Here is an 18,475-nt window from a genome sequence, read left to right as displayed (position 1 = left end):
CATGATCATGATCACCATGTTAAAATTCTGGCCAGGGCTTCTTCGATGATGATGAGCCCAAGTAGAAGTGGGAAGTTGACGAAGAAGGTGAGCTTTAGGGAAGAACCTGATATCATCATATTTTACTCCCCGGCCTGAGAAGGTTAATTTCGTCTAGCCAAGGACACGTCCCACGTATCAGTCTCTATAAATATTTATATATAAATATATATATTGATGTGTTAAATACGTACCATAATATAAAGGGACCCCTTTATAAGATGTTTGCATGCCTTTTTTTTTTCTCTTTATGATTTGAATGTATCAAATTCTCTGTTTAAAATGTCTTCTGCTTGTTCCTCTTTTTCTTCTGTAGTTTTTCTTGCAGTATATGTCTAGAAGATATATGTGTTATTAATAATGTGATAGATTCATATGCGAAAGGTTAATTTTAGTGCCTGAGCCAATTCAATCCTTAATTATCCAGTGTTGTGTGTTTGTGCTTTAGTTTTAAATAAAATTTGGTAATTAATTAAAGCTACCAAGAAACTTTTTCTGGTTAGTTTCACCAGATACTAATAAATTAAGTAATAAGCTGATCGCTACTACCATATAGTCAACACAAAAGTTTCAAAATAATAATTGAGCAAAATAAAATGGGGCAGATGGTATTGCATGCAAAAAAAAAATTCTTTCCAGTTTGCCAAATTTGTTAATTTATGACAATTTCAACGAGGGTGTCATGTGTGATTTGACTCTCATTATAAAAGATAAAAGCCAATGAAGGACCTTCGGCTCTGAAAGGTGGACAGAAAAATCATTTTAGTTTTATTATGTGAGCGTTTTTTTAAAAGTTATTATAATTAAAAAAGAAAAAAGAGCCCCTTCTTAAATTTTTGTATACTGTATTACGTTAATACTTTAATTTTCTAGTTTCAAATAATTTAAAAAAAAATTGCTCAAATAGTTAGGACTTAGGATTAGCTGGTAGATTTTGCTTTCGAAATTTATGAGTAATCATATTTTCCTATCTATATACGGTTTTTGAGAAAAACGCATGACTACATTTTTCAAAACGTTAAACTTTATGTTAATGTTTATAAATAATTAAAATTTGGTGTTTTTAAAAAAGTACTTATTTCGGTAACTTAGTGATAGCTCATTAGATATATTAACTACTAGAATCACTACGTTTAAGTTTAAGTACGAAGATATATTATCCCATAAACCGAACATATTTTCTCTCTCGCTGTGGTTTTTTCGTTTGATATGTCTGATTTGATTGTGCGGTTGTGATAATTGTTTGGGGATTTCTTTCGTTTAAGCTGTTGTTTGGTGGCAATTGAATTTGAGGTACTGAGGTAACAAGGCAAAGAGACAGCCGTGGCAATAAGTACGTATGCAGTGGACATTATTGGCTAGTTCCGAGTTACGTCATTTGATTTTCTTTTCCAAAACATGGATCCTATCAAATATTTCACATCTTAACACTCATCGTAATAGTTAACAATGCCTGTACAATATGAAACAAAAGAAGAGGGAAAAGAACACAAAAAGGATATAGTTTTCGAAACCAAGTATCTCACTCTCACAAAGTGGGCCTGGGCTGGGCCCGAAGGAAGATTCTTACCAAACCTACCAGTCCAGTTACAGTAGTTGGTTCCATATTGGTTCGGGTAAAAGGTTAAAAAGGAAATTACGTGGAAAGTTGTATCATCACCCGCTTCTTTTCTGCTCTCATGTAAGTATGTATGTCCCTCTGCAACAAGCGCCCTTTCGCTTTTGCCAACACATTTTTTCTCTTTATTTCTTAGATTTTATATTTTTTTATATATATATATATATACATTATTCCCTCTATATCCTCCCTCACTAACTGTCTATCTCTCTCTCTCTCTCTCAGTATCCTCTATATTAAGGGAATCCACGAAGAGTGTGCGGTCGAGGGCAGTACTTTCTACTAGTTCCATGGGAGAAGTGCAGAAAATGGTGGTTTTGGGGGTGGTTATCGTAGCGATGACGATGAGCCTCGGAGGAAAATGGGCTGAAGCGCAAGTGCACCACGTGGTTGGTGGAGACCGTGGCTGGGACGCATCTCACGACATCGCTTCTTGGGCTTCCGGCAAAACTTTTAGGGTTGGAGATCAAATCTGTGAGTAAACTACTCGCCTTTTCCTTTTACCCAACTTTAGCTTCAGTCTTGAGTTAAGATGTGCTTTTAATTTATTACCCTCCCCCTTATCAATTATCAAATTAATTTTACACCAAATCTGTACTTTATTTATTTACTTCTACTATTGTACAAGTTAGGTATTGGTTGAAAAACAGATCGAGCAGTTCATGACTTTGTTGGAAGGAGGGGAAACAAATTAGAAATGAATTCTAAGTTTCATTTTATAATTTTATGATTTTAAATTTAAGTGTCTTAAAAATTTAGATTCATTAGTTGCTTTTAATCAAATAAATAAAATAGAAAAGATAAAATAAAACTGTGAATGGTTTTTTAATGAAAGGGTGAGCTCACTTATTTTTTAGTAAAAAGATTGTAAAATCATTTTATTGGTGGTTTTTTTTCTTCTATTTTTTGGGGTGAGGATTGTTTTTTCTCTTAAATAATTTCTTTGATTGGGTAGTAGCGATAAGACGAGTATCAAATTCTTCCCTTCTTTGATTTAGTAGAAAAACTGGCCCATGGACACTAAAAGAAAAAGAATATAATCAGCATTTATTTATTTTTTTAATGCGAATCAAGAACCATCCACCAGTCTTATCAACCAATTTCTGCGTAACACGAGGTGGTTGTGAATGATATTTGTCTTATTGATGATTTTGATTGAGGGCAGGGTTCGCCTACTCCGCAGTACACGGTAATGTAGCTGAGCTGCGAAGCAAGGAAGAATACGAGGCATGTGATTTGAGTAACCCTATCAAAATGTACACGGACGGTCTGGATACCATCTCCCTGGAAGCTGAAGGATTACGCTACTTTGTCAGTAGCAACTCTGAGCACTGCAAGAACGGTCTCAAATTACACGTGGAGGTTCTTCCGCACCAAATCCCTGGCCCTGGAATTCTTCAAGTCACTGCGTCAGAGGAGCATCAAACCGCTTTAGCTGATGGGCCCACAACTCCATCTGCTTCGGCCCAACCAACTGCAAGCCTCCTTCTCCTATTCGCGTCTGGATTACTCTGCCTCTTCCTCACCAACCACTAGTCTAGTCTTTTAGCGTTGTATTATAATCGAGTGCTTTATCTGTTTTTTAAGTTTTAACTGTGCCATGCTATTGTATTAGTATAATTTACTAGAGGCTAATAGTTTCGTTTGGGCATATTATTCGTATAAATGCAACTCTAAAGAGTGAAATATATTCGCATACTAGATGGAGTTCCAATGAAGATCATAATCTCTACGTAATGTCACAAAAGTTAACCAAGCTCAGACTAAATTTTATATGTTACTATTAAATATCTAAACTTTTTTGTTTACAGCCAAATTAGGCAAACTTCATAATTTATTACACTTAAATACTCAAACATTTATCAAATTAAAAAAAATGTGTTATCTAAGCGTACTATTTTTTTTCCAATTAATTTTAGTCTAAAAATTAAGTGCTTTTTCTAATCATTTTGTCTTGTTAACAGTTTTTTTAGTTGTTATTTTTACTATAAAACTATTATTTATTTTATATATTATTTTTATACAATTTTAAATATTTTTCATAAAATCAACTTATATTGTATAAAACTATGAAAAGTACAAATAAATATTTTTGTATTAAATAAAATTATTTTTTATTTTAAATTAATTTAGATTATTTTTATATATTTTTGTAGACAATTTTAGTTATTTTTAGAATTTAAAATTATACATTTATTTTTTTTATTAAATTTTTAGCTATTTGGGTTCGGGATTTTAAGTGTAACATGAAGTTTCATAGTTTGGATATTTAAGTGCAACAAATATAGAGTTTGTGTAAATTTTCGGCCAAAAAACATGTTTGTATATTTAAGTATCACAAACCATTAAGTTTGGATAGTTTAGCCATAATTAACCTTAACAATAATATTACAATCATACTAGTATATCTAACATTCATCATTCTTTATTATCGGCAGGATTTTTAAATTACATGTAAAATGGTAGTTATGAAGTTATACATTAGTGCTAGAAAGGGAGAGAAATAGGCAAATTTAAAATATGTATTACTACTATTTCTTCAAGACCGTGTGTTGTCGGTGATCACCCCTACGATAAATGTTGAGAAAAAACAATTTCATCATTTCTCCCTCAACACAACGAAATTAGATCCATTGGTCTTTTGTATCTTAGAAATTCTCCTAAGAATTTCCGCAAATGCATTTTTATCCTGCAAATTAAACACAAACAGTCAGTCACAATTCTCTATTTTAATTGTAGACCGATCCATCAGACATTTTCCCTCCAAAATCTTTCTACTGTTGGAGATATTAAAGAGCCACGGTCTAATATCTTTCTTCCAATAAAAAATCTGTCCAACTAAACCATCATTCTATCCTATCCTATTATAGCCACTCAATAATCATCCCACCCCTCTCCCTCCTCTCCTCTATTTCGTAAATGAGACCAGGTAAATCCTACATTTTAACCAATGTAGCAAGTCTTCTCTAAGTAACATCCAAAAAGCTAGTCGTCTCTAAATCACTTTAGCTTTTTGGATTTTATTTATTAATACTTCTTTATCAGGAATAGGATAACTATCATCCTCTGTATTATCATTTGATCTTTTATAATTTATTACTAATCTACTTTTACCACTAGTGATTTCTACATGGTTTCTTACTAAGAAGGCTCGACTTCTATGTGGACTATCACTAGGTCTAATATATCTATTTTTTATTAATTCATCCATGTGATCTTTAAAATCCTTTATATCTAATGGAGTGCATTTCATTGTAGATCCTTTTAATGTATAATCTTCATTTTTATATCTAATTTTGAGATCAGTTTATCTATTTTTTCTAATTGTTGAAGATTGTCTGAAATGTTGCCTCTCATATCTAATCTACATATCAGATTTTCTATTTCTTCATCAAACATTTTATTGTATAATTCGTATCCTGTTATAATTTCTTCAGATAGATCTAATTGTAAATCTAATCTGTTTATTTCTTCTTCATTTATTTTATCTATTTCTTCTTCGTTTATTTCTATTAGTTCTTTACATTCTCCTTTTTTATTACAGATTCATTTTCTAAGTTTTTAGGGGGGTCAGGTCCACCATGCTTCCGCAGCGACTCTGATGTTTCTATCTGTCTAATGTGTCCTGTATTTATTGGGATAAGATTCGATTTTTTATATATTTGGATATAATATTATTAATATTTACTCCACCATAATTTTGAAGTAAAAATTCTAATCCTATTATAATATCCGTATTTTTCATATTTAAATTTCTAATCCAAGCTCTATTACATGTATATTTGTCACCATATTGGTCACAATTTGTATAGAATCTAAATTGAATATTTTCAACATAATATTTGTACTCGAATATTTTTTAGTCCATTTGTTGAGCCTTTCTAGGTTGCTCAGCTAATTTCCAATATTTTCTGGGAATTAATTTTTCTTCTATTACTACCGCGGTGCAACCTGCATCTAAAAAATAGGTTACATTTTTTGTTAATTCTTTAAGGTGAAAACACCCATGCATTCTTAAACTATTCTGATTACTTGAATTACAAACTAATGGGTACCTTTCTATTTGTTTATCCATCATGTCTGTATCAGGTGCCTGACTAGTTTCAGGTTGTTCATATATTTCTATTTGTTCTAGTAGCTTAGCTTTATGAACATCATAATACTAACTCTTTGTTCTAATATTCTTATTCGTTGTTCTAATAGGTTAATTCTATCCTTTCCTATTGTATATTCTGCTTCTGATTCTCTTTCTATATTATATCTATTCTTTAAACAGAGAATACAAATTTCTACAAAACATATTAAACATTTATTTCTTTGGTACCTACCTACCTGGGTATCTTTTACAAAGGAAGCATTGAATATTATTATTTCCTGTATTATGTTTCCAATCATGTTGGCATTCTATTTCTTTAACCACATATTCATCTTCTGAGTTGAATATGCTAAACTCTTCATAATCTCCTATTTCTACTGGATAACTTGGTTTTCTACTTTGTTTGTCTATTATTAAGTCTTCTATTTCTTCTTCATCGATTGAATATATACTTTCACTATCTGACATATCTTCATCTACATGAAGTAAGTACATATTAAATTCTTCTACTAACATAGCCTCTCTATTTTGAATGCTATTTTTTCTTCTACATGCTGTGCTAACATGTGAAGCACGTAACTTTATTCTTTCTAGGTTTTCTTTCTTCTAATCCATATTGTTGGGGAGTGTATATTTGGTTACAGAAACTAACCTGCTGACTAATTGTCTTTGTATGCTAATGGTTGTACATTTGTCTACTAATCTTTTTATTGTGAAATTTCCTACTATACTTAGACTCTTAAATGGTCCTTCTTGTAAATTACTACAAGTTTTATTAAAATCTTCCATAATTTCTTTTCCTAATGCTCCAGGTAACTTAATTAACATTTTTTGTCCTAAATCCCAATTTAGGGCATTTCCTGATATATTTGCTAAATGGATAAAATCATTAATAAAGGTTTTAATATATCTCCAGTCACTAATATGGAGTTGTTCTAATTTTAACATGGCATCTCTCTGTTGACTAAGAAGTCCTGTATTAGGATCTTCTCCTGTTATTAATAAGTGTATCATATTAACGAAATTAATAATGTTATTTCCTAATCCTATTAATTCTTGAAATTTTACTGGAAAATCTTTTTTATAACTTTCCCAAAAGGCTTTAGCTGTTTGACCTAAATAATTTTCGGCATAAGCATACATTTCTTCAGCAGCATGATTATGCTCATGCATTGTATATCTCTAATAACCTCTGCTTTCCAAGATTCTAATAGTTGATTCCATAATTGTGGATGGTATTAGTATAATTTAATTGTTTATTCTTACTCCAGTCAAATTTAATATCTGTAGGTTCTCTAATACCTCTACTCTTGTATCTAGGTTCTCCCATATAACTATAAGGTTGAACAGCTTGTCTAGGATAGTTCCCTACATTATATTCTACTGTTTCTCCTGTACTGGCTTGTATATTTGTCTATTAGTTTTCATACTAAGTCAGTTGAGGGATTTTCATCTACCAAGTCTTTTTGATAGCTAATATCTGATACTACAGATTCTATTTTTTCTTCATTCCTCGTTCTATTTTTAAAACTTGCTATTGGGTCTCCTTCTATTTCTTTCCAATCTCCTTCTAACGTTTCTATTCTTTCTTGAATTCTTAATCTATTTAATTTATTTTCATAATCTATATTCATATCCATATAAATAGTTGGTTTTTCTTCTTCTTCATTATTTTTTGGATTTCTATTACCCTCTTCTTCATAATTTTTTCAAGTTATTCCTAAACTTCCGTTTCTACTTTGATAAACGCTTCCTTCTGTAGGGACACGTATACTAGTATCTGGTTTATTATTTAGTTTTATTTCCCACTCTATTCCTTCTAATAATTTTGCGTCGAATTCTGGCACTGGAATCATAAGAATTCCTGCACTTGATATAGTTTCTATTACTTTATCTAATTTTAGAATAATATTAATATTTGTACTGGCCATGAGTTTCCCCATGTAACCTATACATAAAACCAAACTATTACGGTTTATATTTCCATACCCTCTACTTTGTATGGCAATATTCAAATATTTACTAACTTTAATATCTGTAAAAAAGTTGGGACAAATATAAAATAATCCATAATTATTTGTCATGTCTACTTCTACCATACTAATCATACTTTTTCTTTGATCTGGGATCGAAGAATCATATATAACTAATAAAACTTTTGTTCCTAATTTTGCTCGTCATTCCTTTTATTCCAATTATGATTAATCCGTGATGAATATAATTGTATTTTAATTCTCTAGTTCTACTAATCATATCACTTGGCAATAACTGCAAGTGTCTCTGATCAAGGTCACCTACAGTGATGCTTGATTCATATTGATGGGTTACTAAACCCCTATTTCTAGTCATTAACCCTGTTTGATATAATTGTCTTGGGTTGATTAGGTTTAATGTCTGTTGATGAAATCTACTTATGTTTTCATCTATATCTACAATTTCACCTAATGTTCTTGTATTGTTTAATCCTTCATTATTATTGATAAGGTTAAATATACCAAATCCTCTATTACTATTAGTTCTATTTCTTAAGGTATTAATCCTTTGGTTTAATTGGTTCTGTTGATCTCTAAGAACCTCTGTTCTACTATTGCTACTCGAAGCCATATAGTTGAATTTTATTACTTTTTTCTTTCTTTCTAATACCTCCTTCAGTAATCTGAAGTTTTCCTAAATCTTTAGATAATTTTTCTAGTTCACTTTCTAATTTCTGGGATCCTGGTTCCTTATTTTTCCCTTTTTCTTTTATTTCAGCTTTATTTAATTTATTTTATTATTATATCCATGGTTGTAATGTTTATGATAAAGTATTATTGGTTTCTTTTTGTCCAAATCCCCCTCTTAAAGTCAACACCTTTGGGGTTCCAGGAACATTGCTGGAAAGCAAAACAAGAGTCAGAAGACTTAGTAAAAGAAAACATGAGAAGAGTGTACCTCAGGGGATCTGAGTCTCGCTTTGAATTTGGCAACAAGATCCTGAGTCGTCACTGGTGTCTTTTGCATTAAAACAGCCCTAATTTCTTCTTCAGTAACAGGTCCAGCAGACGATGTCCCACTGGCTTTAGAGACTGCCGGTGTGCCTTTAGAAGGCACATTACTTTTAGAAGCGGGTGTAGGCTCAGAAGATTTTTGTTCCTGAAGTAATATACCAAAAGATGAAGTAAACTACTAATGTTGAGCCTTATAAGACCAGGAGAGTTCAACGCTTACAGAAAATGGAGTTAATACGTATAAAAAAGAACTTTCTATAACAACAAATGCATACATTTTCTGTCTTCACCTTCTTTGGAGGTGCACCATTGGACGGTTTGGCATCATCACCATTTAGTTTTCTCTTTCCTTTTGCGGACTTAGAGTTTGATGTGGCTCCTTTAGTGGATGCAGAAGGCGTAGATTTAAGGGGACTATTCTCAGCAGGTTCTTCTTTAGGTCCATCCTTCTGCTTTGGAGCCACCGTGGGTGAGACATTAATGTCATCATCCATCTAAGCAAGCCAGAAAAAAAACCATGTATTTGTATTAAAACAAAGAAATTCCCCCTTCTTAAAATATATACATGTATTTATTGAACTCCAAGTTCAAAAGAATCCAACTTGGTCTATTTGAACTTCCTTTGACCGAAAAAAAAAAACAACAGAAAACAACAGCAGTGCATTAATTTTATAAGGTCAAATTTTCAATTTAGAAAATATGCGTCAATGTTACTAATGCCCCTAAAAGTAAAAAAATGTAGAAATTTAATATAACATACATCCTCGTCATCGTCATCGTCGTCTGCATCTGAATCATTCAACCCACTAGTCCGGCCTAGCAGCTTCTTCAACTCTTTCCCTGATTTGCTTAGTCCACCCTCTTCTTCATTATCATCATCCTCATCATCTTCGTCCTGAAAATTCATGTTACAGAAATTGCACTCTATAGTTTATACAGCTTACAATCGATCAATAAAAAAGCATTCCTAATTCTATAATTTTCTTGTGACACTACAATAAATTTTCTGTCAGCCTAGAACTGTTATAACATGTTCACAAAAAGCTCAGTGCTCAAATTTTGAATTTAATTTAGATGTATCCTCAACACACATGATATACCACTAAGCTTTAGAATTAACATAAGCAATGTGAAAGTGGTAGCAGAAGCCAACCTGCTTAATTTCTGGAGGAGCTGGAACTTCAGGTGCCAGATCCTCCCTTTCCTCTGGATCATTACCAACTGCTTCATCATCATCGGTGAAAATTTCTTCATGCTCCCAATCATCACCTGCAACAAATGAAAAGATATGAGATAGATGAAGTATAAATTATCTTGCATGCTAGTGGAAAAGGAGAAAGATCAATAGAAAGGATTAAGAAAAGGGTTTAAAAATAAAGTTTCAAAAGAAACTGAGTCAATTTCCTGGTCTATACTTGTGAGGCAAGTAAAAGTTCACTTTCAAATTCTAGAAAATACTAATTAGAATATCCACATAAAACATAAAGGTAACTCTCCAATGACTGCATCACTCAAATTTATTTTTATCTTATTGAAGGAAAAAAAAAACATTTTGAACAAGGTATAAATGAGAAAAAAACCTTACCCTTCTCAACATCATCATCATCCAAATCGAGATCACCTCCCCTTTGACCTTCATCATCGTCATCCTCGCCAGCTCTTTTATTTAGACCAAGCCTACTCTTCCTGGCTGCTTCTTCTTCTTCATCCTCCTCCCCTTTGTCTGAGACATTTCCTTCACCCTCATCACCTGAGGTTTTCTTCCGCCCCCTCCCACCAGCCGCACCACTTTCCTTGTCGTCAAACTTATCCACTTCACCAAATGCAGCAGGTCCATTGTTTGCTGCTTTCATCATCCATCTTTGATAGCCATCAGCAGTCTTTTTCCTATTTTTCATCTTCTCTTCTGCTTCCTCCAAAGTAAGTTGCTTATACTGTGCAACCTTGTTAAAATTGTACCTAAGAAACATATAGATTAAACAAACATATGACCATAACAGAAAATAATATCATAAAAAACAGTTTTAATAATAACTACAAAAAACAAAAATGAATAGATGAGGTTCAGATGTCCATTGCTTCTACAGAATGACGGAATTTAATATTGCCCCCAAATAAGGAGGAGAAAACTTGATAGTACTAATATGTAAGAACCAGGTCCGATCAAAGGACATAAATACCAAGAACCAGCAGGAATAGCAGAAAACTCTTTCCCCTGCAACATCAGCAGGTAGTAAGTTGCTGATTGTGCCCCTTCAAGATGACCCTGGAATTGATATTGGCCTGTTTCATCCTCCAAGAGCCAAGGTTTATTCTTGTACTTCTCCTATTTAACATAGTTTTTACTTTATTAAGTGAGAAGCCCAAACAAAAACAGGTATTAAAAAAATGGCAGAACAATAGTGTACTAGAAATCCCAACTTTGAAACGAAGACCGTAATAAGAACACTGACAAAGAGCAAGGGGTATAGATGTTCAGCAAATATAGGTGTAACCTCCACGAGAAATCTGTAAAGTGCTAAGTTGCTAGCTTGCTCTAGCTCAGTAGGTAAGTACAAAAAAATAAGTTTCACATTTAAATTAACCATGACATGACCATTTAAAAAGAATGATAAACAAATCCAAAATTGCTCAGATGATAACATTCAACCACTTAATCCACAATACTGCATATATATACAACCTAGCACACTTCTATTTTCCAGCTTATAAGTGAAAAGGCAAAATTATTCCAAGTCCATGGTAGTCTAATAATCTCCATAAACAACAAAAGACATTAAATAAGTAGCCAATGCCTACTAAGTAAAGAAAATCCAGTACCCGCAAGGAATCAGTAAGCTGGCGTCCCTGCAATCCATCTTTCTGGAGAGACCATCTGTTTTCAGCGTTTTTCTTCTTTGAAAAGCTTGGCAAGCCAGTCACAAATCTACCAATAAAGTAGTTCTTGTCGTTGCTAGTACTGGCTCGAACATTATATTCCTGGCACGGAAACGACCAAGAAATGGATAAACCTGTGGCCCCAAAAAAGTACAAAATAAACACAACAAAACTGGCAATATACCGCAATAAATGAAAAGGGATCCCTAACTCATGACTACATTTAGCCACCATAAACCATCTGGAAAACACCTGAATACAGATATATTGCCATGTATATATAATTTGAAGATATCACCCGGGAAGTTCTGTATCAGCGAGAAAACTTGACCAAACAACGAAATCCCAAAAAATAATGTCAAACAAAACAATAATCTAAATTATGAAAGGGCTAATTTTACATTGTAAAGACAACCCAGGTGAACTCATAGGCATGTATGGTATAATAAGAAAGAAATAGAAAACGTACTCTTATTAAACGGGTGACAGTGGCGCCACACTCGGGACATGTGGCACGGCTCTCAGCCTTTTTTTTTCCACAGGTCAAGCACAAAGTCAAGTGCTTACAATTACTTCCGTACAATTCCGTCGGTGACCCACATCCACTGCAAGTCGGCTTCAGGATCAGATCCATCGACATTTTACCCCTCCTATTAAGGAATCAAAAGTTTGCCAATAATCAATAAGAGATTCGAGAAACCCTAAAAAATTTACCAATATAATTAAATAAACAAACCAAAATCCATAATTTTGTCATGTACCTTCTAATGACCAAAATTAAGTCAGCGAATCCACGGAAGAGCCCTAGAGAAGCCGATGAATGTAGGTGGACCTAAATTTTGGTTTGTTCAGGGCCTTTGAAACTCTGAGGACTCTACCTTACTATAGATTCAAATTCTAGGGTTTATGGTGTATTAGGAAGAACGTCCTTGATTGTGTTCTAGCGGTAGACGGAGGGGAATGGAGTCCAATCCTCTAGATCATGGCAGGGAGAAGAATATATGCCGATTGCGGTCTCTCATGCGGGTTTGGGCTTATTATTTAGAGAATTTTGCCCAAAGTGCCAAAATTGGCACTATCTTTACAAAAATAATATGAGGCTATATTTTTATCTTTTTTACATTTCTCAATTAACTTATACAAATTTGTATAAGTTTAAATAGGGAAGTTTCATCTTATAAGAAAATTTAGTTAAATTTTTTAATATGTCATCATAAATTATTCCAAATATATAATAATTTTAATTTTTTTTGGACAAAAATACCCATAATATTTAAATACCAATCTTCTCTTTTAATGCGAACTCTTTTAGTCTTTAATATTTCTCATTCTCCCACTTTTTCTCACATTCTAATCTTGTAGATCTCAAAAAATACTGAAATTTTAAAAAATAAATCATCTAAAATGGAAATTTAAGTGAAAAAAATATGAATTTCTAAAATTTTCGTCAAATTTCAGTGCAGAGTATCGAAATTGCATCGAAAAAACATCATTTTGGCCAAAAATCAAGTTTTCATGATTGCATCACAACAGCATCGAAATATCATTGATTTTGTATCGAAACATCATCGATTTTGCATCAAAATTACATTAAAAAATCATCGCTTTGGCAAAAAAATAAAACTCTGACTCTCGTGTTGTTGCTTTTAAGTTTATGTTATGTGTTTGTTAGACTTCTTAATGTTGTTTTTAGGAAGATTACCTTGTGTTTTTTTACTTTTTGATGTTGTTTGATTGTTGTTTTCATTTGAGTGTATCAATATTATTTTTTATATTCTAAAAATATATTTCTTTTCATATTATTGTTTAGTTGCTTTAAACATTTAAGTTTTTTTTAAGGGTGAAAATGATAAAAAAAAAAAGTGATCCTACTTTTAAGAAACATTTTATTCATTTTTAGATGGGATGAGCTAGGATGTTGATGATACACTACTCTTTTTTTTTTCTTTTTTTTTTTGTTATTGGTGTCCAACACCTCTCTCTCTCCATCTCTTTCTTTGATTCCTTCTTCTTCTTCTTTAAATTTTTACGAAAATGTTGCCTTGTTGTTGATTTTGCGTTGCCTATACATTTTTTGTATTAGGCCATAGTTGTTATGGTGTTTATTCGAGATTGATTTTGTGGGTTGTTTTCATATTTATGAATTTTCATTTTTTGTGTCATGTTCTTGTGACACTGTTGACCATCTAAAGGTGAAAAAGGGGATGGTTGATTTAGTTGCCTTATTTAAGGGATATCTTGTGTAAATTGTTTCTTTCAATTTTAGTTGCATGTAAAAAATGAGACTATCATCATCTATTGTTTTCATAATTATTTCACTTGATATTATAACTGAATGGTTGTTGTTTCTGAGTTTCGTTGTCATTGCTGATACAATATCTCAATAAGGTTTTCATATTTGCAATCCTTCGGTATAAATACTTCACTTGCTTCGAAATCAGTGTAATTCTTTTTTATCATCTTGTGTTCGTTGCTTTGTACCATAATTGATATTTGATTTTATTCTCTTAAAGGTACATAATCTCAATTTTTTTTAAAAACATTATAGTGTTTTCGGTGGCAATTATACATTTTATATCTCAGGTTCAGTAACATAAACACAAAAACAACCTGACAACAACACAACATAAACATTTTGATAAATATAAATTTCAAAATAATATCTATGTTTTCACTATATTTTTCTATCTTATCTCACTTATTTGAAGTTGTTTTCTGATTTTTTTTCCATCATTGCTTCCAAATCTTACTGAAAAGTAGTTTTTTATTATTATTTTTTCGAGTTGAATTTTCATTAATAGCTTGATGGTGGTGGAAGATGGTGATTTTCCAATTGTTGATTGCCAGTGTTTTTTCACTATAAACGTTCTAGTGAAACGTTATATCTTAACCAAAGTTTTTAACCCCTAAACCGCTAATCACATTTAGTTACACGTTTATGGCCAAACGACTCGATTAGCTAGTTTAGCACTGTTTGCAATGTGCACTGTAGCGGTCCCTGGAGTTGGGGCGTTACAATTTTGGTATCAGAGCATGCCATGGTGTATGTGTTCCTGAAGACAAGCTGGGCATGTACACTCATCACTGAAGATAGCTTCACTCAAGGAATGGTAACTATTTTTGTAGTTATGTGCTTAGCTGCTTAAATAGATTGTGAATGCTTTACCTGCACATTGCATTAGGGAGCATGAGATTCTGATAGAGCTTGGCTCTTGACTATTTGATGATATGCTCCGTGGATATATTTATGAATATGATCATTTGATTACCTGCTCCATGATTACATAATTGTGATATTTGCATGCTTGAGTTGAGGCATGGTGTGGATGTTGGAAGAGCAGGGATTTAATTGTTGTAAGAATGCCATGGGAATGTTTATAGCACTGCAGGCTATTTGTGAATATGGTGTGGTAAGATTGATCCCGTGGGGGAAAACTCATGATATGCTCATTGTGTCTAATGGGTCAAGTTATTGACTGCAGAACAGGTTTATAGCCAAGGCAGTTATGAGGCCTGGTGGTGGCTATGCAGAGGCTGGGGGTTTCAGTCAGGGGTTGAGTTCCTCATCTACCCCTCAGAGTTTTGAACAGATAATCACAAATTTGCAATCAAGATTGCAGAGGCATGAGGAAGAGATTAGGTGTCTGAGGCAACATCAGAATCTGTTGGGAAGCACCTCTTCCTATGTTGTGTCAGGAATGGCACCAGGTTTGGCTCAGCCTAAGGTTGAGAGCAGATGAGAATTTCTTTGTGGAAGATTCCAGGAATATTACCCTCCAGTCTTTGAGGGAGGCCTAGATCCATTCAGAGCTGAGCAATGGATGGGCATAGTCAGTTCCATTCTTGACAGTATGGGGCTGGTAGGTCACGATAGGGTGATCTGTGCGACATATGTATTGCGAGATGATGCACAAACATGGTGGGAAGTGATATCCCAGACACGAGACACAGCTGTGATGGATTTGAAAGAAAGGTTTGTTCAAGGATTGAATCCTGGAATAGCTCAGGGCATCAGAGTTGCCCCAGTGCATGAAGTCTCTACCTATGCACAGGTGGTAGAGAAAGCTCTTGCTGTTGAGGGCATCAGAGATGGGGAAAAGAGTGCCATGAAGCACGGAGCTCAGATAGTGGTACCTTCACCTGGTGGAGCAAGCAAGAAGAAAAGCTGGAAGCCTTACCCAGAGTGCGCTCGGTGCAGCATCATCTGGGAGAATGCCGAGCAAGGGCATGTTTCGTATGTGGAATAGTTGGGCATCTCAAGAAGGATTGCCCAAGGCTAAGAGAGTTTGAGCAAAAGGGGATAGACAGCTCGACTCCAGCTCGAGTGTTTATTCCAGAGCAGTCAGAGTCTGGGACTGAGACTAGCTCCTCAGGAGTGGCAGGTCAGTTTTCTAGTTGTTATATCTGAGTTGTGTTGATTGGCCTTGGTGCCATGCTGTGCCTTTGTTTGTCGCTTATAGAGAGGTATAAAATTGATATGATGATCACATGGTTGTGTTGTGATGGGAACATAGTATGGAATTGACAACTTAAAAGGTAAGTTGGGTTATGGAAGGACCCCTCAGTGGTTGAGTAAAGCTGGTTATGGCTGACTTGGGTGTGATCTGAGAATAGAAAGCCTTGAGGCAGTTGGTGCTGTGCATAGCTTTGGTATGCTGATGATATCTGTGTGGAGAGCTAGAGTTTTATGGCAGAGTGGTGCATAGAACTCTTAGCTAGTGTGAGGAATGTCACTTAGATTGTGTCAGTGGGATCAGGACAGGTTGGACTAAACTGTGAGTTCCTGAATGTGTCTTCAGGGGATTAGCCAGGATTTCTGTAATATGAAAAGATAAAATGGTGGTTTGATTGGTGCAAGGATAGAGTTGAATTGAGGGCATAGTATTGAATGGCTTAGTAGAGTTGTAAGAACTCGAGGCTTAGATATTGAGTGAGAAGGAATTATCAAGAGTTGATCTTTGATCTGGTTAGCACCAGTTAGGGATCAGGGGAAGAGATTATGCAAAAGGCTGTGTTTCTATCAAGTAAAAGCACAAGGAGGTGCTGGACTGTGTTTTGAGAATTTGTTTAACGCTAAGTGTTTATGGATCAGATGAACAGAGCGTTCAAGGGATTATTTGAATGGGAATTTGTGATCGTCTGGGACAATGATTTTGTGGTGTATTCTCTGTGAAACTTGCTAAGGCCAAGGGATACCTTGGAAGGTGGGAGTGTCCTTGGATGAGCATGGTATTATATGTGTTTTGTGGAGAGAATTTTGAGTTTCTGTTTTCAGATCGGAATCAATTGACAGGTTGTTATGACACCTCGGTGATACAGAGAAATGATTGATTATGTAACACTTTGGTGAAAGAATTTGACCAGAACTAGAGTAGAGTTTCTGGTGGATCAATGGCTAGTTCTGTGCTTGGGATTATTATCTCAGAGAAGATCAAAAGGGATAAATGACTAAGTGAATCTCAGATAAGAAAGTTGAATGGAAGTCTTAGCTGGGTTAGCTAAGAGTGTTACAGTGTCAAGTGTGAATTTATTGTAATATAAGGATCAGACTTGGGGCCTGATGGACGCTGGGATTTAATGGGAGATTCTGGATGAATCTCATGTTATTTTCTGATTCTCTTCGTTCAGGCATCATGTCAGTGTACCAGAGTATGAAAGTTTTACGATGATGGCCTGAGATGAAGAGGGGCATAATGGAATGTGTGGTTGAGTTCTTAACCTGTTAACAGGTTCAGACAGGGTATCAGGGATCAGTAAGGTTATTGTAGCCTTTGGGTACTCTGTAATGGAAATAAGAAAGCATCACGAGGGGTTTCGCGGTGGGGCTACCCAGGAAGGTGGGTCAGCATGATTGACTTGGGTCATTTTGGACCAGTGTTGTAAAAGAGATGGTGTCTTCATGAGAATTTAAGGTTTGTCTTATTAGATGAAGACTCTATTGTTACTTCTAGGTTGCGGAAGGGGTGAAGGGAAGGCAGTGAATATATGGGTGGAATTCAGTGCAGTTCATTGTTCTCGGACTGATGATAATCAGAGGGAGAATTGTCCAGAGTAGAAAAGGTTTCATTGGAATGAGATGGGTGAGATGTTATATCTGGATCATGTGATGGTTCAAGGGACCATTGAGAGTATTAGAGGTTGGGGCATGGATGCTCACTTCTCAAATTAAAGGGAAAAGTGTTACTAAATTGAAAAGCAGGAACGTGGAGTTCCAGATAGGAAGTTGTGTTTTCCTAAAGAATCACCATGGCAAGGGGTGATGAGTAAAGGCAAGTTGAGCCTAGATTGGTATGACAGTTTGAGTCCTGGATAGGACTAGTCAGAATACCTTTTGTTGGACCATAGTTTTGGTTCTGATGGTTGTACATTGTGTTATGCATTTCCATGCAGTGGACATGGGTTGAAAGAACTCATAAGTTGAGTTATGAGGTTATGGGGAACAAAGTGTACCTTGATTTAAGGTATGTTGCAGAAACAGTGAGGTCAAGAGAATGACCTGGGAAACTGGAATCAGTTATGCAGAATTCATAGTCCGGGCTATTCAGATAAATTTCGAGGACGAAATTTCTGTAAGGAGGGGATAGTTGTAATGCCCCAAATTTCCTAATAAGGTTTAGGACCTTGATTAGGAGGCCGGGAGGGCCATAATTGCTTTATTATGCTATTTAATGATAATATGCATGTTTAGGTGTATTAAATATGCATGTGAACACATTTGTGATTAATTGGGTGATTTTCATATTTTTGCCATTTCGGGCATTTTTGGCATATATGTGAAATAGGCGTGGTGCTTTGTTATTATCTGGTTATGCCAGGGTTACCCAGCACAAGACGATCCTAAGAGGTAAGCTAGTGGGA

The 18,475-nt window shown here is 34.4% G+C and overlaps 2 protein-coding genes across 4 annotated transcripts; one reads left to right on the top strand and one right to left on the bottom strand.

Moving 5' to 3' along the window:
* The first annotated feature begins 1,701 nt into the window (after positions 1-1,701).
* On the top strand, positions 1,702-3,375 carry LOC133794826 (mavicyanin-like). The gene is made up of 3 exons (XM_062232254.1): positions 1,702-1,720; positions 1,883-2,131; positions 2,823-3,375. Exons 2-3 carry the CDS (start codon positions 1,948-1,950, stop codon positions 3,191-3,193), a joined length of 555 nt encoding a protein of 184 aa, XP_062088238.1. The 5' UTR covers positions 1,702-1,720; positions 1,883-1,947; the 3' UTR covers positions 3,194-3,375.
* A 682-nt stretch (positions 3,376-4,057) lies between these two features.
* LOC133794825 (transcription initiation factor IIF subunit alpha) lies at positions 4,058-12,699 on the bottom strand. 3 transcript variants are annotated; one of them, XM_062232253.1, is made up of 10 exons: positions 12,379-12,699; positions 12,087-12,267; positions 11,561-11,751; positions 10,921-11,066; positions 10,326-10,699; positions 9,894-10,009; positions 9,501-9,635; positions 9,016-9,234; positions 8,685-8,885; positions 4,058-4,346 (listed from the first exon to the last, which is right to left on the bottom strand). In XM_062232253.1, the coding sequence occupies exons 2-10, from the start codon at positions 12,124-12,126 to the stop codon at positions 4,257-4,259; spliced, it is 1,512 nt and encodes a 503-aa protein (XP_062088237.1). In that variant the 5' UTR covers positions 12,127-12,267; positions 12,379-12,699; the 3' UTR covers positions 4,058-4,256. The 3 variants fall into 3 exon arrangements, with proteins under 3 accessions (XP_062088237.1, XP_062088235.1, XP_062088234.1); XM_062232251.1 differs by having other exon boundaries at positions 9,031-9,234; positions 11,561-11,719; XM_062232250.1 differs by having other exon boundaries at positions 11,561-11,719; positions 12,379-12,698.
* Between the last annotated feature and the right edge of the window lie 5,776 nt (positions 12,700-18,475).

The sequence above is a fragment of the Humulus lupulus genome, chromosome 8 (assembly GCF_963169125.1).
Source record: "Humulus lupulus chromosome 8, drHumLupu1.1, whole genome shotgun sequence".
NCBI classification, from domain to species: Eukaryota; Viridiplantae; Streptophyta; class Magnoliopsida; order Rosales; family Cannabaceae; genus Humulus; species Humulus lupulus.
Note: the sequence above shows the minus strand (reverse complement) of the source record. Positions and strands in the feature narration are given on the sequence as shown.